This window comes from Pteronotus mesoamericanus, unplaced genomic scaffold (assembly GCF_021234165.1).
Source record: "Pteronotus mesoamericanus isolate MK-2021 breed Mesoamerican mustached bat unplaced genomic scaffold, CSHL_Meso_final contig_82, whole genome shotgun sequence".
Lineage (NCBI taxonomy): Eukaryota > Metazoa > Chordata > Mammalia > Chiroptera > Mormoopidae > Pteronotus > Pteronotus mesoamericanus.
In genome coordinates, this window is record NW_026555265.1 from 18,437,910 (window position 1) to 18,460,579 (window position 22,670).

The 22,670-nt window shown below is 32.5% G+C and overlaps 1 protein-coding gene across 2 annotated transcripts in view; it reads left to right on the top strand.

Annotated features, from left to right (window-relative positions):
- The first annotated feature begins 4,949 nt into the window (after nt 1-4,949).
- The window catches only part of SAMSN1 (SAM domain, SH3 domain and nuclear localization signals 1), a 47,894-nt gene continuing 30,173 nt past the window's right edge, over nt 4,950-22,670 (top strand). For both annotated transcript variants that reach the window (XM_054585226.1, XM_054585227.1), the window contains exon 1: nt 4,950-5,110. In XM_054585226.1, the coding sequence (XP_054441201.1) occupies nt 5,054-5,110 (57 nt within the window). In that variant the 5' untranslated portion in view covers nt 4,950-5,053. The remainder of the gene's footprint in view (nt 5,111-22,670) is intronic.

Consider the following 22,670-nt stretch of genomic DNA (forward strand, 5'->3'; position numbering starts at 1 on the left):
TCCAGCACCAGAGTGGCAGATTGCAGAGCACCAGTGGTATACAGGGAAAAGCTGAAGTGTTTGCCATTGGGATGAGCAGAGGCCATTGTCCTTTTGATGAGCCCTCCCCATGACAGCTGGTATGCTGGTGCCATATCTAGACTCCATCAACATGGCTAACACTGTGTTACCCACCTTGGGGATCCACAGAGGCTCTACCCCACCCAACTTATGGGCCCACCCAAGCTACTCTTTTTAGACCATCCATTTTAGAGCATTGGTACATTTTACTTATCTTAATTCTCTATTTTCTCTATAACTAAGATAATGAGATAATGTGCTACAAACATCTCTGTAAGAATTGAAAATAAGAAATAATGTTGTAGGGTCAAGCTCTCTCCCAAGGGGCCTCCCAAGAGATAGGGCCTCACCAGCCATTCTTCTCTCTCCAAACCATCATGTTTTGAAACCTAGAGTGGGTCATTATTTTGGGACACACTCTAATTAACCACCATGGCAATTTATTACTCTTTAGTGAGAAATAACAATTGCAGGGCTTCAGGAACTTGATATCCTATGAGTAGTGCTAAAATTGCCTGATGTGTGTGTCTCCACATGATGAATAATCTTGTCAGGAGTATTAAGATACTAAAAGTTTACTGAAGCACTTTCTTTCTTGAACTCAGCAGCCTGAGTGGATACTATCAATATTTGCCTCTTGACATTTTGGTATCTTTCATCTGACCATCTATATCAAATGTTCCCATTCAAGCATTACCCAAAATCATGGTTTATGATTTAAACCATGATTTTTTCCTTCTGTTTAGTGGCACTTTGAATCTTTATGCCATGATATTGCAGCACGGTCAAGAGGATTTTATGGAAAATCAGGATACTCCCCATAACCACAGCTAAATGAATAATGCATAAGAACCAGTCTTGTGGGTTTTGAAAAGGTTATTCTTAACCTTTTTTTTTTTCCACCTGGGGACTTTCTAGCAGTATGACTGTTACCTTATTTTAAAATCAGCACCCAAATGCTTTATTTTAAATAGATTCACATTAAAAACATAATTTTTTTAGATCCTTTCAGGTTCATGTAAGTCTCTAAGTCAGCTTCTGGTTGTATTTCATCTCTTTCACCTGCATTTTATTTGACATTTTTCTAAAGAAAGGAAAGAGGAAAGTAGGTATGAATTGTACTATTTGTACTAAATTTGGGGGATTTTTTGGGTAAATTTATTTCAGGGTTGGATATTAGCCAAAGGAAAAAATTGTGTCTACAGCTGAATCTAAGTGATTAGAACATTTGAATTAATGATAATGGTTTGTTCACTCTTTCAAAAGAATTGGCTTTGAAAACAAATGCAGAGCGTCTCTCTTCTTTTCCTCCACTAAGTGTGTCTCTTCTGGCACCTCCATGGACCTGCTGGGCTGCAGCTGGAGCAGTATGCACTACCCCTGTGTTCTGGTGCTGGGCTTCTTCCTTTCTTGTATCCACCAAAGTGGATTCAAACAATTACATGATCCCAAAGACATCCCTAGTTAATTCCAGTGATGGGAGACCAGAAGCTTTGTAAATGGATGGTTTGCTATTACTGCAAATAAAAAAAGAGCCTAGGAAGGGAAAAAAAAAATTTGCCTCCATTTCTTTTTCTATGTAAGGCAAAATGACCTCCCTCCAACATTCCTAGGTGATTTTGGTATTACTGTTATCACTGTTAGTGAGTGTATAAGAACTCTGTAGTGAAACTCGGGCAAGGCACCATATCATAAAGAGAAATTAATAGGAAACACATTAATTTTTTAATGTAAACTTGGTACAGGTTCTTGAAAGAAAATTAATCCCTGTAACAAATATACTTAATTTCAAGATTTTTGGGGGAAAAACAAACCTCAGTAGTTCTCATCTTTTTTACACACCCTGTTAGTGTGGTCATAATTTTCTCTTCTCCCAATTTTTTCCACAAAACTTGAGTTCATCACTCCCTGAAGGAGTGAAGACATCTCAAAAGATGTCTTCCTGTTTTCCTCCTCCAACAATGTATTTGAGGTGAAGTCAGAAGTATTTTCAGTTTATATATAGTTACTAAAATAACTTTTTCCTGATGGCTGCCCTAGAAATATTCAATAAATAAAAGCATTAGATTTATTGTGACCAAGTCCACAAGTTGGAGAAGGTATAAAAATTAAGGCAGTGTGGAGATCCTGGTTCCATTTTCAAAGATTTGGGTTGAAAACCCTCCACCCATTGAACAAATGTGTCTTGAAATAATGTATAGATTAAGATTAACACACATACTACTATCTAATTTTATTATTCAATTTGATCACAAGAAGCAAAGAGATGTAAATAGATGTCATCAGGTAAGTAAGATGCAGAATCAAAGACACTAGACAGCATTTTCTTCTATTTATACTTTTCTGATACCTATGCTTTGAATTTGATTATTTGTTTTAACAATCTACCAATAAATATTGTTCGCACTGCTGAAACAACTCTTTCATGTCTCACTTTGTGTTTTTATAAAACACACCCTGGTACTTATCATTTAATTGCGATTTCCTTGAAGTTTTGACTCACTCTGTATGACGCAGAAATAGTAACCAATGTATATACCACAAAGGCCCAAACTTGTTTCACTCTGTCTCGGTACTAAAACCACTAAGGTAATGTGTAAAAGCAATGCACTAAGAGTCCGTTCTTTTGCAATTTACCCGTTTCAGAACATGTCTTAGGCAACCCGTGGCTTAGTGGTTGAATCATGATAGGGAATTAGGTACCTCCTTAGTTGGGAATGCTCAATACCAACTTTCTACTGCATTCCTGTTCTGTTTACCTTAGGCTTTTAAATTTTCTGGATGATTATGGGTCACTTCTTAAATATTTTGGAGCACCCAGAATTCCATAAAATAGATAATTGACAAAAATAGTTTCTACCTTGCCACCTGAGAATTTTTTCGGATCAAGGAGTTAAATATAGATTGTAATAGGGCCTCGAATATCATATGTCTTTTAATCTCCAGAAAATATCACTTTTGAGAAGAAAATTGGAAAATTGCTTCTCTCATCAGTAATTCTGAAGTAAAAGATTTTGATTTTATTTATATTTTAAATATTTTTATAGTTTTAATGATGATAAAACGCCTAGATATCATAAATTGAGATTTTATAAAAACTGCTTGAGTGTAACACTTTTTAAAATTGCATATAGTCCAGTTATAGTCTCTGTTCTTTAGTTATCGTTATAAGAATCTAGAGCTAGATATTTCAAATAGTTAAATAGTTACATTTGGGGTAATATTACATTTCAAAGCACATGACTCTTTAAGATCAACAAACATTTCTTTACATAAAATGTTACTTAAATGATGTCATATAATAAGTATGTTTTTTATTAGTATTTTCTTTTATCCTCATGAAAACCCTCTCATGTAATAAATATATTATCATTTCCATATTATTTACTGAACTCACATTTGAATTAAATCGCTATTCATAGATGAAGAAATGAGGACAGAGAGGGTGCAGATATTTCAGTAAATAAGTATATTTCTTCATGACTTTCAATTTCAAAACATGAAAGAAAACATTTACTTAGGCCACTGACTTAACACAAATCCAAACAGAAAGTCTGAAAGAAGGCATACTTCTAGGTAATTACCCGACCTCAAAGTCCTTGAGAGTTTTTCAGTGTTAACCTTTGTGTCATTAATTTGCTAATACTAGTCTTATAATTCTTGAAAATATAATTTTGCCCTTAATATCTAATAGAAGCATAATAACCATAATATTGGCAGTGTATTTCTTCAATTCTATTATATAACAAAAACAATATTTTAACTAGTCCAAAGACGATATATTGTCAGACAGCACATGAAAAACAATTCAATATTTGTTACACAAATTAGTAGAATTTGAACACTGAAACTGAGCCTCGGGGAGACTGATTGATTTGGTATCTAGAAAAGCTGCTCTTTAAGAATAGAGTTGATTGATTTGGTATCTAGAAAAGCTGCTCTTTAAGAATATGGTCCCATCTCTTTTCAGCTCAAGGGTTTTATAAGTTAGAATGTAGGTTGATTTCCATAGCAGGCCTGTTCTAATAGAACTGGAATTTTAGACATTGCACAGATCTCCCTTTGGTAAATCCCTAAATACCAAGAAAGCTTGAACTTCTTGCTTTTACTTTCTGGGTATCTTGGTTTTGACATTATAATAAAAATGTTAAACCTTTTAGTTTGAAGCAGAAAGTTTAAGACATCCTAGCTCTATTCAAGACCTATTAGATAGGTACTCTGGGTGCTTCATTTGAAGATACCATTGATCCATTGGATCATCCGCAGAACAACAATAATCAGGGCTGACATTGCAGCTTGTGGCAGAAAAATATCTGGTGAATTGAAGGCTATGTTTAATTGATTTCCATAATAATCGGGGCTTTACAACATAGTAATATAAGTAACACTATTTATAACCATGTACTTCTGGAGTCAGATTCTGATTTATATGTATATGAACTTTACCTATACTCCATTTTTAAGTACATAATACATGCCTTAAATAGGACTGATATCTTATAAAGTATAGTTTATTTAATCTTCTAACAAAATTTACTTAGACATGTAAAATTGACTGCCCTGAGTATTCTCTTAATTTTTTTTTAAACTGAAAAGCCTACATCTCAACTTTTATTTATTGGTTCAGATGTTTTCTTCCCTCTACCCATAGAAAGTGTTATAAATTTTTATTTTTATATAAACTTAAAATAAATTTGTAATCCTTATAGTCTTAATGATAACTGCATGCATGGCAAAGTATGAAATTTATAAATTTACCTCATAGAATATAGAAGAAACAGAACATTAAAGAGATACCAAAGATTAACTATAAAAAAAAAAAAAGCCAAAAACTTTACCCGTGTAAATGTGAAATCATATCCTGACCAAAAGAGGAAGTGGGAGGTCCCAGGGCTCAAGCTCACTTACTGCTGAACACCACGGACGGCACACTACTGACTGTCTTCAGTTGTTTCTGTAAGGACAGGAAGTGCACTCGGAGTCTGAATTCAAAATGCTGAAGAGAAAACCATCCAATGTTTCAGAGAAGGAGAAACATCAAAAACCAAAGGTAAGACAATTTTATACATAGTCAAACAAAACTAAACCATGTAATAGAATACAGACACACACATAGTTCTTATTTGTCAGTCATAAATTCAACCACAGAGCTGAATGCCTCATGGCAAATATGGAAAAAAATTAATAGCAAAGTTAGAAGTTAAATAATACCTGACAATTATTGTCTTTGTAATTATATCTTATAGTTCATATTTGATCACTTACATCTTGAACTGAACTTGGAGCTCAGATTACCAACTTCATGGAAATCCACTTGGTGGCCTTTGTGTTAAAGACTGATATTATAAAACATTCTTGCACATTTTTAATGACAATAAAATTGTCAATATCTATTTAACAATATATTGAATGCCTTTTATCCCTTAAGTGCTCAGCTTCTCACAATATATTTAATTATGAGAAGGTTTTAAAATAAATATTTATGTTAAATATTTGATTATTTTTATTTTTAATATTAAAATATGAAAATTTGTTGTAGATATTATTCTTCTATTTTGTCTCTTGAACTAAGGAGAGGATTGGGTTGTGTTTTGGGAAGAATCAAAGCTTCATAAATTAGTAAATTTGTAAAGTTGGTTCTATTTGGCATGTTGTTCGATTCTTTGTCTTGACAATAACTGCCACTTTAAAAAAGTAAGGCATGAGATAGCCTATTTAAATCCTATTGCAGATATCTAAATTAGTTATTAAGTTATTAAGTACTGGTGCAGAGACTTTTTCTAATACTTATACATTTCTTGAATTTCTTACATAATTACCATTTTAAATCTGTTCATGAAGAGACAATATTTGAGTTAAAATGTCTCTTTAAAGGACTATTTTACTACCTTAATGGTCACTATACGCTTGGCACCCATTCTGACAGAAAGGAGTTGGGAATTGATTGTGAACTTTTGTATTGATGCAGCATTGAACGATAGTCAATATTTTAACACTCCTTGCAAGTTACATACGACCTCCCTGAAAGAAACTAAAAATAAATGATTTCCAATCTTTGGAAGCTAAGAATCAATTAATTTTACATTAATTCTTTCTGACACAAAGATCTGATAAAGGATAGACAAGCAAGCACCTTTACTGAGAAATACAGCTGGATAACACATCACAATTTCTGTCTTTTTTCCCTAATGTAATAAAAATTCAAGGTAACATTTTTTCCAGAGAGGAAAAAAAACAGTTTCTAAAAGCATCACTTACCTTTCTATTTAATATTTTTATATAAAATTTACTTGATTAAGTGCAATAATATTGAGTTTATAATAGTAGACTTAGGAAGATCACAAAGTTAATATGAAGCAGTGATTTTCCTCCAAGTATTTAAAATCTAAAGTTAGAATATCTCATAAAGACTACATAATAGGAATAGCTCATATTATACAGTGAGTTACTATGCCATTAAACTATTTTCAAAATGATACTTCAGTCTATTATGATCTGCCTTAATTGCAGAAACTATTGTAATACATATGGAGTATTGTTCATCTTATTGACTTGTTCAGAAAAGCAAAAAAAAAAATTGATAAAATATGCATCTGAGAACACGATCTATCACAGAATATAGTCACTTTGGAAATACTAACTTTTGTCATAAATGAGCTCCTATTTTCTTGAGATACATGATTTATTCTATATAAATTTTAAAATTAATTTATTTTACAGGTATAGTTGATGTACACTATTGTATTAGTTGCAGATGTACGATATCATTAGACATTTATATATTTTATAAAATGATCACCCAAATAAGTCTAGTACCCATCTGACACCATACAGAGTAATTACAATATTATTTACTATATTCCCTATGCTGTATTTTACATCACCATGACTATTTTCATTACTGGCAGTTTGTACTTTTTAATCCCTTTCACCTTTTTCACCCATCTCCCCGCCCTCTCCCATCTAGTGACCATGAATTTGTTCTCTGTATCTATGAATTTGCTTCCGTTTTGTTTGTTATTTATTTTATTTTTGATTCCATATGTAAGTGAAATCATATGGTATTTTTCTGACTTATTTCATTTAGCATAATATCTTCTAAGTCTGCTCATGTTGTTGAAGATGATAAGATTTCATTCTTTTTATGGCTGAATAATATTCTATTGCATATATGCACCACATGTTCTTTCTCCATTCTATACCAATTTAAAGAGCTTTGTGATTGTATATGTACAAGTACCTTTTTCATATATTCCATATTGATTAAATCCTTTCTTTTTAATATGAAGTTAATATTTTCCCAATTATTATACTGTAATTATAGCTTAGAAACATTTATTTTACTGGATAATTTTCCTAGTGTATTTTATAGAAAAAGACCAGAATCCGTAAGAGATGTTACTGATGGATGTCATGAAAATCTTACAAATACATGGTAAAAAAATGAAAAGTGCAAATTCCTTCATCTACTAGAAGGGAACATAAGGTCCATGTCTAGAAAAATAAAATAGAACTGTCAAGAAAACAGTCTTAAATATAGGGAATCACTGTTACTACACTGATTAACCATATACCAGTTACTTGTTTGCATCTTTTAATTCAGAAACATACACTCTTTATGCTACACTATTTCAGAATTTTTGAGATTTCCTTGTATTTCATTGTAATTACTAAACTAATGAGCAACATTAAAAATTAGAGAAATATTATTTAATCACCTAGTTCATGTTAACTCCTGTGTGTGTTTTTTCAGTGACCTAACACCCAATTCAAATGATGAATACATATTATATCTAATGTTACCTGAAATAAAAATTATGAAAGGCTTTGTTATTAAATGTATTTTAAAATAATTCTTATAACTGTAAGAAGAATTAAAAACAATCATGGATATGAAATATAGCAATAGATTGTATCTGTCCTATATTCAAAACAATTTACTATTTTCTTATGTTCATAAGACTTACTGATAAACATGTCCATGAATCAAAATAATAAGTCAAAACACATGTTAAAATATAGTTTTATTGTATATAATTTTAACATCAATGTGTCCTCTTTTCTACTCTTTATTCTTCTGTTTCTCCATTTTGGGTATGGGTTCTTTCTTTCAAATAGCTTATAAATAGGATTAACCGTATGCATATTTACTATAAGATATTCACAGTATAGGTTATGAGGGAAATACCAGAGATATTTTGTAAGGGAAACTGGAAAAGCCTTGTGAAATTATTATGAGAAGCCCACTATGTGTGCTGGAATGTTAATAAATTCCAACAAGTTCAGTTTGTATCTCAGATGTCTCTATAGTGTGTAGGTACATTCCAAATTAAGAAAGAAATTTGATAAATGGTTGTTCTACAATACTTGATCAAAAATAGCCTTGGTTAATATATAGACAAGGTACCATAATGTATTTTCCTTCTTCAGTTTTGTTTTTACCTTCTTATCATGAGTGCTCACTGCTGATCATGATTTTTTAAAAATTTAAGCATATCCAGGATTCATATTTGATAAGATATGATATCATTATACTCCATAAATTCTTACATTATAGAACATAATTTTCCTTGACTGCTTTTCCAACTAAAATGTTTTATTTTTTGTTTTCTATATTTATTGTGAGTTTATTACATTCCAGTTGCTATGTTCAGAGCTATCTGTATACTAATTGATTTAACATTTATAACAATTCTGTATGGGAATCACTCTTATTTAGCCTCATGGAGGAGGTGAATTAACTTGAGCAAAGACACATAGGTAAATAATAAAACTATGTGATATAAATACACCTATCAGTTTCCAGTACTCCTGTTCTTAAATATTATGCTGCATTACAAGCATAGGGACTGTAGATATTATTTCTATTTGTCTTAATTACCAGCTAAATGTTAAGGAAACCAGGCAGAACACATTTTTAAGAGCCTCTGTAAGTTGGAAAGGAATTTAGAGATCCTTCATTGTGTGTCTAATAAAATGCAGGAGTTCCACTTGCAAAGTCCCTCCAAGTGTCCACACAAGATTCACCATTTATTGTAAAGCAACAGTAAAACTTCCTTAATATTCATATATTCAAATTGTCAAAGAAAAATCATGACCTAATATTGGGATAAGGATAGGCATGTATCCCCTTCCTGCACCTGGAATAATACCTTCAATGTAATAGACTCAATAAATACTTGTAAACTGAATCAAATTTCTTGAGTCTACTGTATGTAGTCTAGCTCAAGTATGAATGCTCACCAGCGTTATATACTTTCTTTATTCTTGGTAGCAAGTCTGTTATTATGTACAGAAGAAAGTTTGTATGTCTATGAGTAAATATAACATTCATTTTTAAGTTTTATTTTAAAAAAACACACCTATACCACCAATGTTGTGCAAAAACCCCTAGAGATGCCTGTCCTTACATAATAGTAGGCCTTCATTCCAGGTCAAGGAATATGTTAGAAACTTCAAAAATAGAAAAGGTATAGATCCCAAAAATAAAATTCTACAACTGAATCAACTGGCCTTTTTTTGGCTGGGATTAATGATATGTATTGATAAATTTTAACTGAGGTTTTTTCTTTGAGTAAAAGAGATTAAAATACCACTGTTATTTCAAAAGAAAACATTGAAATGGTGGCAGCTCTGGAAATAAAAACCTTTTTTTTTACCACTTTAAAAAATCTACAGTGCATAGTAAATGAGACACCATTAGTGTCACAGGTGCTAATTTTCTCTAGCAATGACTGAAGTGGCATTCCTTCCCTTTGCATTTGATCATAGCAATGGTAAGAGGTGATGAGTTGATTATGAGCTGTTTTCACTGCACTGCCCGCTGTGCGAATTTGTGCTTCTAGACAAGGATGACACATAGTTTTGGCATTAAAGAGCTTTCTTCCTCGCTTTTCCTATCAAGAATGTTAAGATACATGTTAACTCTTATCTAACCAAGTGTAAGAAAGGAGAAAGAAAGGAGAAGTGTATATCCACCGGTGCTTAACTTAGGCAAGGCATTTCCGGGGCGCGGTCGGGGGAGGGGGGTTTATGGCATTATCTTTTTTTTCTCTAATTTACAGGAAAGAAAACAGTACTGTAGATGTGAAATATTTTGCCCAAGATATCATAGCTACTAAATGATTTGGGATTATATGGGACAATTTTTCTTCTTCTAAATCTCTGAGTTTATACCCTACTAGTTCTTTTGGTTTTTTCATCTGGGGTATGATTTTCAGACTTCAATCTATATGAATTCAGTTGAATGTTTTGATTTTCCAAAGTGATCTCAAATATAATATGTGATATACAATGTGGGTAATATTTTAAATTTATTTTTCCATTTAAAAATGGTGGATGTAAATAAATGTTTATTTTCACCTTTATTTATTAAACCCTCTGGGAACAAAATATCTCTCCAGAGGTGCATTTCATTTATGTATTTAGTTAGTATTTATGTCACATTTGTTTTCTGAGAAAAAGTTAAGGTAAATTATATAATGCAATTATATATATTATATAATGCATTATAATGCAAACCTAAAACTAAATAAAATAAAATAAAATAAAGCATAGAAAAGGAGAAAACAAAGTATAGACCATAATAAAAGGTGTCACAGGGCCATCAAGGTTGAGTTAAATATCAGTAAATGTATTTGCTCCTCAGTGTGATCCTCAGAGTAGCAGCATTGTTATCCCAAGAACTTGTTAGAATGCAGAATCTCTGTTCAACCCAAGGCCTAGTAAATTAGAATGTATGTTGCAACAAGATACCCAGGAGTTCTGTGATGACTTTAAAGTTTGAAAACAATGTTCATATTGATGATTCTCAACCTAGGTTGCACATGTGAATCACTGAAGAGCTTTAAGAAACTTTGATGCTTGGGTTCCATCTTCAAATATTCTGATTTACCTCATATAGAATATGCATGAGCATCAAAAATTTTTAGAGTTTACCAATCTGGAGCCATTTTTTTCCTACTAATCTTGTCAAAAGACTTAAAAATTCATTAATTAATGCATTCATCCATCCATTCACTCATTCTTCAAAGTAACAAATATTTATTGAGTGCTTACTATGAAGGGTATCCAGGGGTGTCCAACCTTTTGGCGTCTCTGCACCACACCAGAAGACAGAGAATTGCCTTGGGCCACCCATTAAGTACATTCCAACACATGATCACAAAAAAATCTCATAATGTTTTAAGTAAATTTACAATTTCATGTTGGGCCTCACTTACAACCATCCTGGGCTGCATGCGGGCCGCATGTTGGACACACTTGGCTGACCATAGGCTGATAGTAGAGTGGTGAATAAAACTAAGATCACTGTCCTGATAGGATTTACACTTACTGGGAATGACAGACAATAAACAAGATAAATAGTTTAAATATACAGCATGCTGGGTAATGATAAAGGCTAAGAAGAGAAGGAGGGTTATGAAATACAAAGGACCAGGGAAGATTTGGTGAGAGTGGGACATTCGAAAAAGGACCTGAAGGGAATGGAGGAGCTGACCATGAGGATGGCTGAGGAAGTCACAGTCCAGACAGAGGAAAGAGCAAACCCAAAGCCTTGAGGTGGGAGGGTCCCTGGTGTGTTTGAGTAACAATGAAGCAGACACAAGCAAGGAGACAATCGGTCACAAAACGCCAGATCAGAGAGGGTTAGGATTTAGGCCAGTATTGAAAGATTTTGTGAAGAGGAGGATCTGGCTTACATTTTAGTGGATTTGGTCTTTTGTGTTTTGAATACAGTAAAGGAGTGAGGGAGGACGCAGGAAGATAAGACCCAGTTCCAGAAACTGGCAATTCCAGAAACTAAGAGAGGACGGTGGCTCAGACAACGGAAGTGGCAAGGGCGGATGTTAAGAGATGTTGAATTTTGGATGAATTTGTGCATATTGTATACTTTTGAAAATGTATAAGAAAGTTAGTGCATATGCTTGAAAGATGATAAACAGAAAGGCTGCCACCGTGTTGCACTGTTCTTGCTTTCAGCTCATGCCTACATTCCAAGGAGAAATAACCTCATTCCTCTGCTCATAGCCAGCACAAATTCACTGTCAAAATGATGTGCCACTTCCTAAAGTTTTCTGTTTTTTTAATTCAAAATAGTTTTTATTGGATTTAATTTTTATTTCTAGGGCACTTCAAATCAGAAGAGATGAATGAATAATTTCCTCATTTCATTCATATTTAATAATTTGAAAGTTAAATAATTTTAACCTTGAAAACCTCCTGAATCTATAATCAAGTTTTTGGGGGTTTTTTGCAAGCAAGTAGCAAAAGAAAAGTTTGGAGCCAAAGATTGGTTATAAGTGAATTAAAAACAAACAAACAAAACAAAACAAAACTGGTGCCCAGACAATATACAGAAAGTTCAGAAGACAAATGGTTGAGAGAAATGATGGCAGTGTAGACTCCCATTTGGAAATTTGGATATTATATCCTGTAGAAGAGTATCAAGTCGCTGTTGTGACGACAAATACACTGGATTTGTTAAAAATTAATTTAAGGAGATAAGTATCTCTAATCTTTTCTTGCCTTGCTTTGGAGATAAATGGCTTCATTATCCCTGCACCCCCCCTTTCTTTTTTGTATATATAATGAAGTCCATACTGTTCAAATCTAAGTTCCCAATTTAGCATTACCTAACTGATTCATTTCTCTTGCTTTCTATGTGTTAAGGATTTAGGTGAACTTCTAGAAACAAGACTTTTGATAATTGGCTCCTTAGCAGAGAACAAAAATGTCTTCCATTAAGAATTGATTAATAAGAATAGAAGAGTGTTTTAAGCTGCCTCTAGTGGTAGATGAAGTGATTCTTTCATACGTAGAGCCATTTGTCAACACAGCTGGCCCGTTCCCTTTCTGCCCTAATAGAAAGAGCTTTGGAAATTTTCACCTCATCTGTATTAGTTTTCTAGGCTTTCCATAACAAAATACAACAAACTGTGTGGCTTAAAGAATGGAACTTTATTTTCTCTCAGGCCTGGAAATTCAAAGTCCAAGATCAAGGTGCTGGCAGGTGGGCTTCCTCTGAGCTCTGTAAGGGACAGATCTGTTCGAGGCCTCTCACCTACACTTGCTCGCCACTTGCTGCCTTTTCACTTCGCTGACACTCCGTGCATGAGCACTCTTGGTGCCTCTTTTGTGTATCCAAATCTCATCTTTGAGTGGCTCTGACCACTCTCATGCTTTCCTGTCTGATTTCCATAGCCTACAATGCTTTTTCCTCCATTTTTTTCAACTCATGAATTCATATCTATCTTTTAATACTCTGTTGGATTCTCACTCCCTCAAAAAAACCTCCACCAGTTAGCCAAGGCAGTGCATTAGAGGGCAAAGCAATAGGGGACATGAGCTAAAGTTTCCTAGGCAGGATTTGAGGTTCTATTTTGATATGTTCTAACAAGGGAAAGCTGAACATTTTATTAAACTTCTTTTGAGGTTTGTTGTGCTTGTCTGAAGAAAGGAATGTGTTAAAACATGTCACATAGGATTGATGTGAGAATTAAGTTAATTGCCACATGTAAATTTCCTAGCACATAGTACATGTTTGAATAATAGTCTCCACTTCCTTTCCATTTCCAATGGCATTTGTTCCATACCTGCATCGTTTCTCTTACCATAGATTATTTCACTAAGTCCTTCCAACTGAAGTAAGCAACAAGAACACATTTTGTTTGTTTGTTTGTTCGTTTTTGGTATCTCTGAAATTTTTCTTGGGGCAAGGGGAATTGAATCCTATTGACTTTCAGAGCCCATGTACTTTCTATTACACTTTGGTTGCCATCAAAAACATTTGTAATATGGAACATTGTTGTGATTTCTCAATATAAGTACCGTAAGTGTTGAATGACTAATGGATAATATTAGTCATCTAAAGAAGTAGTCTACTTCAAGACATAGGTTTTAAATGGGTCACTGATAAAAATCTGGGTTACACCCACATAAAACAAAGTAATCATTCTTAGAATCAGAATGAAATGAAGCAAAATAATCAAAAAGTGTAATGTAATCCACCTGAAGAGGGGAAAAAAAGGATTTGGAAAAGGTGTTACTTTTCAGGGAGCCTACAAGTAAGTGGGGAAGTATAAGTTTGCCACTGTGTCTGAAGAACAATCCAGACCAGCTGAACTAAATATTCCATTTAGTTTAGCAGACTTGTTCACTTAGGTGAGATGCGTGCTTTGGGCTATTGTAACTCTGTCTCTGTAGCCCTTAATATCATCTAATTCACTATACTGTGATTCTACTAAACACAAAAAAGTCCCAACAATGATGTTGTATCTCATGCAGTATTTCTCCCAGGGGAGACACTTTTTAGATCAGTCAATAAGGATATACATTCTTCTTGGCAGTTGAATTTCTCATAACTAATCAGTACTTGGTATTGCCATTTTGGGTATCTTATCAGTTTAGTTTGAGTCAGTCCCCCCTAAGGATGCTTTTTTTCCCGAAAAGCTTGAAAAAAAGAAGTTTCTACTTGCTAAAATGAGAGCCTGATATTGGACATGGAGACCTGGCCAAGGACTGGTGTCCTAGAAGGACTGGCCCGAGTTGCCAATTGGCCCCACGTTTTCTCTATATACAAAATGAAGACAAAAAACAAGCAAACAAACAAACAAAAAAAACCCTTTCTTTCCTACATTTTTCATAATTTAAATTCTTGGAATAAGTTTCAGACAGATTTACCTTGTATCAAATTCTATTTTATAATTTGTTAGTGATACGACAACTTGGATATTTGGCTAAATGTTTTTCTATTTCACATGGTAATAGCTATGCAACTTCGATTTTTTTAAGTAAAGGTAATACATACATAATTAGTTTAATTTTTTAATTCTTATGAACAGATATTCTTTATATTGTTAGTTCTATACAACCATTACCATCTTTTCTAAATCAGGCCATCTACAAATTTTAAAATACTTAGATAATAAATAGCTCTCTATAATTATTTGTCAATTGTAAAGCAGCCATTATCAATGAAACAAATGTTTATGATTTTAAAAATAAAATTTCTCAAAGATAAATGTTCCACAGTTATCAGGCATTGTATAGTTGATTTAGGAATTATCATAAACTGAGTTCATTTCCACCACTGCTATTACATTTTGATACCACTCAATAGATTGAAATATTTATATAGCCAAATCCAAATTTACTGAAAGAAAAATAAATGTAATAGACAATGAGGAATTTAGAGAACCCAAAAGTCTCTTCCAAATATCCTAGCATGAATTTACTAGAATTTTTTCCACCTATTCCTTCCCTGTTTGGGATTACATATCATATATTTGCACCACATAAACATGTCTGTTCCTACTAAGAAAAAAAAGTTTAAATTCCTAAGCATAGTGGCAGCGGCTACTGCCTGAGATGGGAATGTTTATAAGCTTTATGATATTAACTGCAGCACTCAACCTCAGGTGGCATAAAGCATGCAAAAAAGAACTTTCTGTCAGTTTTATTATTTCTAAAAAGGTTCCCCTTGAAGCAGAAGAGTGACCTTGCTCTGCTGAGCTGACATATGCCACTGGATTAATGGCCGAGCTCTGCTGGAGGGAGGCTCGTGGAAACATTACAACTCCAGGAGCTGGGCTGCCCGTGACCATTAATCAGGGGACCAAAATCATGCATCAAACACACTCATTTAAAAGTAGTAAAAATGACTTAAAAAAACCTTTTTGAGAATTAGCTTATTGTTATCATTACTTGTGTTCAAGGAGATTACTGCATGACTAAAATATTCTTTGGAGAGACATTCAGAAAGGTTATTTTGTACCCAGAGGCCAAGGGAATGCAGAGGACGTTTAAGACTAATGGAGGTAACTAAAGTGGAGTTTTTGTTCCAGAGAATTTGATGGGAAAATTTGTTTAATGAGTTCAATTTTTCATACTTAATTTTTACTCCTTTATTTAACCCTGATTTCAAAGCAGGGGGTACTATGAATGTTTGTCACTTTGTGATAATTTTACTTTTTATTTTAAAACTAGAGCAATTGGGTTTAGTGATATAAACATTTGACTGGTAAACTTGTTAGGAAATTTTTCAGGAAGATGAGCTTGAGTCAACACATTCAACTATTAAATATATTAAAAAGTACGTTAAGAACTTAAAAATACTGTACATTCTTCCACCATGTGCCAGCAAATGAAACATATTTTTCATTACTGGTTACTGAGAAGGAAATAAGGCCTAAGTCTAAGATCTTTAAAGAGAATGTTCAGTTTAATTTGTCTAAGAATAAGTTCCTCTTTCTTTTTAAAAATCCTTTTTGCAATATGGAATAGTGGGATGGTGTGATGTTTTTAAAAAAAATCCCTTTGACATAATTTCTTTTTACATTTTAATAGTTTTTCTTTTAGATTAATGATACTATACTTAATACATATGATATAATTTCATTATTAGGTAGAACAAATAGAATTAGGCCTTTAATAAGAAAACCATAATATTTGATCCTTAAAGTTATGGTCAGTATAGTAAAGCCTGTATGATTAGTAGTTCAAAGTTATTCTTCTAAATAACTGTTGCTTTCTTCTAGCATAATATTCAATATTATTTTCTTTTATTGATTATTTATGCAGATTTACTTATTGTTTTTAAAGTTTAATTTTAGGATTAAAATAGTTGATAATAATGTGACCACAGTTAAAATTATTTAATATTTGGTTATAAATGGAAAAAAATTAATGTGCACATAACAAAAGTTAATTTCCAAATTTGTATGAAGATAATTCATATTTTTTATAATTAGAAATTTGAATTATTCATCTTTGGTATCACATTCTGTCAAGTTACCTAGAAAAAAAATTATGTTCACTATGTTCACTAGAGACAACCTTTCTATCTCTTCATGTAAGAATTCAGGAGATAATTACGTTAGGCACATTTTTGTAATGCAGAACTCCTTTTAATAAATGATGTGTGGTCCATCACCTTTTTGTTACTTTACCATCATTTTAACAATCACCATATTTGGACTTAGTAACTTCTAAAGAATTCCTCAGTCAATAACTTTACAACCTCTTAGAGTAAATAATGTTTGAAGATGATTAAGCAAATTCAAATTGTATTGATTTCGACTAATTTTACTTCCATAATCTGTGATCATTTTAATGGACCTCTCTTTAGATTGATTATAAATCACGTAGGTATAGGCATATAAACACAAAATGCCTTTCATGTAGTAGGTAGTCAATACAAATTAGTATTGTAAATGGGAGAATATAAATTCCCAAGTTGACATCTATTATACATAATTAACTTCATTTTTTGTGTATAAATATAATCTGCCTTTAGCAACTGCTTCTATATTGTATACCATGCATTTGAGTATGGCTCTGTTTAGCTCTTATCTATTGAAGTAATTTGGTAGATGACACCAATAAAGTATACATTTCTCCAGGATAGATGGATAGATTCTTGCCTGATCATGGTCACATTTTTAAAAGCTTATCATTTCCTTTGTATTGAATAGCATTTTGTAAGAATCAGTGACATCAGGTGACTGAACTTTTGCCACATTATGCTTTTTTACATGAAAAAAGATATTTAAGAAATATCCATACTACTTATTTTAAAAACTCCTTTCAACTAAAAAAAGAATATCTTAATTTCTATTCAGTTCCTAAAAGTGCAGCATGACTTACTGCCTATTGGATGCAAATCTAAATCTTGAGATACAGTAATAAATCATGCAGAAGTACAATTGAGAATGTTAAATATGTGAGTCTGTTTTGCTGGTAAAAGTTATGTTTGTTACATTAAATAGGCTGATATAAATAACCACTTTTCATTCTGCATTGATTTTTTTTTTTTTTTTAGTTCTAGTTTTTCTCCTTTGGGTAATTTTCTTTGAGGCAGTTTCAGTTTGCAGAAAACATCTCGTGACACATCAACTTCTGAAAGTAGAGCTTTAACATGGAAATTTTGACACAATTTAAAAATATGATGGTGGAGTCAGAATCTGCACTTCCTTTAGATATTTTGCAGCTGATAGAAAAGATGCTGAACCAGACAAACTTACTTGTTCTAAGAGTCCAGATGCACATTAAAAATATTTAGAACACTGATATGTATTTGAGCATTGGGTTGCCATTACCCAAGTTTAAGTTGAAGGCCATGTTTCATAGCTCTGGTTGTCTTTTACCCTTAACCCCTCTGATGCCCCACACAACCATCTTCTATTGACACCACATGATGGTGTAATTATTTAACACTGAGGCAATCCTAACTGATTATTTTAAGTGAATTAAATTTGTTTCACACTACTGAAAACATTTCAGAAGCTGAGTTTGCTAGAACAATTAAATCTTCAAATATCTTTGGATAAAGGCTGACAAGCTTACTGAGTTTTAACATACTATTATTATAGAAAATTCATATAAGCAGAATTTTCTATCTTCTAGTGGATATTACTAACCAATGCTTTAAGTGCAATATTGAGATGATATGTGAGAATTCACTGGCAGAGTGTATGTAGTTTTTAATTTGCCAGTATATTCAAAATACAGGGCATGTGTGACACACATATGCAAATTTTTTCCTTGAAATGTGTGAAGCTTTTCCATCAGTCCCTTACCCAAATATTAAGTCATGATAGAAGTAAGATTTTACTTGAAGACCCCAAAGGTGGTGGGTGGATAAGAAATAAAAATAAAGTTCAATTTTTTTTTTTTGGTTTTCGTAAAAGGATGATTTATGTTTCTAAAAAACGACTTCATAATTTTCCTTCATGTTGATAAATTTAGGCTGGTCATTGTTCTAAGAAGTCTATTCAGTTTCATTCTTTCTATCAAGTTACTTTCCACACTTTCTATCCTGCTCAGATAGCAAGTTTCTTTGAAAATAGAAGATAAGAGCCACACTTTGTAACGGAATGGCATAGTGGAGCATACATCAGAGTGGAGAATTAAAAGAGAAGGATATTTTTTGCAAGTTTTGTTTCCTATAACAGTTTTCTCATTGAGAAGGACTAGATGATTTATAAGAACACTGCCAGCTTTATATCATCTGTAATAATTGGAATTGTTAAAACTAGAGAAGAAATGTGACTAACAAAAAATTAATCATCGTAAGTTATTTTAATCATACATTGCATTATGTAGCGACACATGCACACATGTTCAAACACCCTAAATGACTTGTTCAGCTCTATTTTTGTGGAAACCATGTAGACTATATGGAAGAAGGTAATCTTCACCATGTTATCTCAGGTCGTCTTCGAAAGGCAATCCAATAGCATACATTTATATCAGAAAGTTAGTCGTACTAAAACAAATTAGGGGACAACACTTTATTTCCTCCTTAAATATGCCTGTACTTTTAAACAACTGACTTAAGCAATACTAATGATATTTTTACAAACTTGTTCCTTTGAAATTTGCTGCCATTGACTTTCTCTTTTTTTGTTTTATGTTTTTGTTTTGTTTTGTTTTGTTTTCAGCAGAAGACACCTGGATTAACTCTTTTAAGACTATTTTTTAGAACAGTTTTAGATACACAGCAAATTTGAGATGAAGGTACAGAGTTTTCCCATATATCCTATTCCCACATATTAACATTTTGTAAATTATTTTTATTGCTTATATAGGTACATTTCTCTTTTCCTGATCCAACATTTTGTTATAGAGAATTTCAAACACATGTTAAAGTAGAGAGTAGTACAATCTACCCATATATCCATCATCCAGTTAAACATTAAATAATGGCCGGTCATGTGTCTTCTTTATGCCCACACACTTCACACACTTGCTGCCCCTCACTAGATTGTGTTGAATTACAAATAAAAAGTTGTAATATCACCAAAGAACCATTTATTTAAAAAATTTTGTCAGTTGTTTTCTTAGTGCTTTAGCGATAGCAGTTTATTTGATGTGTATGTAAACACGATCCATGGATAGGTTCTTAATAGTTCTTAATCTTTACTTTCTTTTTGTTCTTTTATTTGTTTCTATTGATCAGCTTAAAATCAGGTCATTTGTCCTGTAGATTTTCTCATTGTTTAGATTTTTATGATAGACTGCATTCTCTCGGTATCATTTGACATGTTCCTCTGTCTCTGTATTTAATCTGGTAGTGAAATAGAGAGCTTGGTGTGATTGATTTTTTTAAAGAATTTTTTGTTGGTGGTATTAGGTGCTTCCATTATGAAGTAGACATTCTGATTCTCTCTTTTGGTAATCGGAGTAGCCATTGATAAATATTTTCTACATCCATCATTGCATTAGGGGTTTACAAACGAGTAATTTTGTAATTTCATTACTCTTAATTGATTTGTTAGAATATACATATACATATAGAAGGAGATTTTTCCTCATTATGTATGTAGTTAGTCTGAAATATATTTCATACAAGACAAACAGGTCAAATGTATTTCCCTTTAATTGTCAGTTCTAATAATATAACTACATATAACATTTCCAAAGGTAACTACTGGATTTTCTCTTTTTAGTATAATTATGAACTTATGAATTTTGAAATATTAGATATATTTTCATATATTTTAGGTATTATTCACAATAAATTTTTTTTAATTTTTAAAGATTTTATGTTTTTATTTTTAGAGAGGAATGGAGGGAGAAAAACATCAATGTGTGGTTGCTTCTTGTGTGCCCCCAACTGGGAGCCTGGCCCACAACCCAGGCATGTGCCCTGCCTGGGAATTGAACCAGCAACCCTTTGGTTCACAGGCTGGCTCTCAATCTACTGAGCCACACAAACAAGAGCCATTGATAATAAAATTATCCCATCTTTGGATACAGTTCACTCCAGTGTGAATATTTTCAATATGGTCACTGTGTTGTTTTGGAGGCAATAGTCTTCGAAAGCTTACTTGCTTTATGGTATGACAAGATGAGAATTGTGAGAATTCTGACTGAGAATCTTGACTCCAAATGTCATTGACATTATTACTTGTTTTCATTGTCCCTTAACCTTTTTAAAATATATATCAATATTATTAATAGCAATGTGATTACTAAAAACAGGTTAAAATTTAGTTAGTTTGGTTTTTTTTTGGCTTTTGGACAGTCAATTTACTGTTTTTTAAAATCACTTAAAATAATTCCTCTAAGCCACCACTTAAATATGAAATTAAGTTCATTTGTTTATTTTTATCTGAAATTTTTAAGGATGGTTTTATTTAATTTTGTTTATAAATATGTAAAACATAATATGTGAAACAGTTACATGTTTTTAAAGTCAAATTTACAAAAGAAAGTATATTCAAAGAAGTCTGTTTTTTTCCCATCTCTTTTATTTCGTTTGTTTGGTCCCATTTCTCCAAGAAAGACAAAAGATATTTTCCAGTACTAAAATACTCATATATTTTCAACCCTTATGAAAATTGTAGCCTTCTATGGATGTTTTTCTTCACTGTGTCTTTTTTTCACTTATACTGTATCTTGGGATCATTCCTTAACAGTATAAAGAGATATATTTCAGTTACTTACAGAGGCACCCAAGTCCTTTGTTTCACCGTATATTATTCACTCAGTACTTTTTTGATAATAAACATTGAGGTTTACAGTTTTTTGATAATATAAAACTTTTACAATGAATGTCGATGTGTAAGTCAATTCATATCCAAGTGTATCTCTGGTATATCTGTCTAGAACTGGAATTGCTGGGTCAAAGGGCAAAGACAAAGGTAATTTTGCTAGTTTTGCCAAATTACCCACTGCAGGTGTTGTGTCACTTTACAAACATATTTAATTGGACATCAAAAGACTATAAATTGATATAGAGTCTACTTAAAGACTAAGTATGATCTAATGTCAACAGAAACAAAGCATTATCTCAAATCTGAATTGCATTTTTATTTAAGTTACCCTTCTGTGCATATATATGTAAGTTCTGTCTTGATGGGAGCTTCTGTCCCAGGATAATATTTGCTAAATCTAATCCATTACAGCTATGCCATGGAAAATTGTCAATATTCCAATAATACATTCTCATTTATAAAATATTATTGTCGTGAAGCCAATTTGCTTCCACATTATTCACCTTTTCATTAGAAACTTCACTAGAATAAAAATTATAAATTTGTTCATTGTCTATACTTCAGAGTAGATATTAACCCCTTTTCTTCATAACCCATAACCTATGCACTAGAAAAACATCTCAAAAAGTCACTGACTTTTAGACTTAAAGAATGATGAAATTTTTAAAATGTCATTTTAGATACATAGATTTGCTTCTTAAGGGTTTCTTGGCATGGATTCCTATTATACTCCTCTGGCTTAAAACTATTGAATGATTCATAATGAGGTGACTGACAAATCCAAAGTAATAGTCCTGAAGCCTTCTTAAACCACTACTCCTAAACTCATTTCTCTTTATCGATACAATGAGGGGGAATTAATTTTAAAACACGGTGATTATTGATTACTTAATGGCAGAAGATACTGCAGAGAAATGCTGAAGTGAGCCTATTCTGTACCCTCTTGGGCAACACGACCCCATTACCCCATGGTGGAAATCATGCTGTAACCCTCATTAATATTTGATAGGCGGGATGCAGGCTGGATGTAGGCTACAAATTTGCCCTAAGCGTAGGCTCCAATAGTCCATATGACTGTTTCAAGTATATAAAACAATAATAAATTTCTCT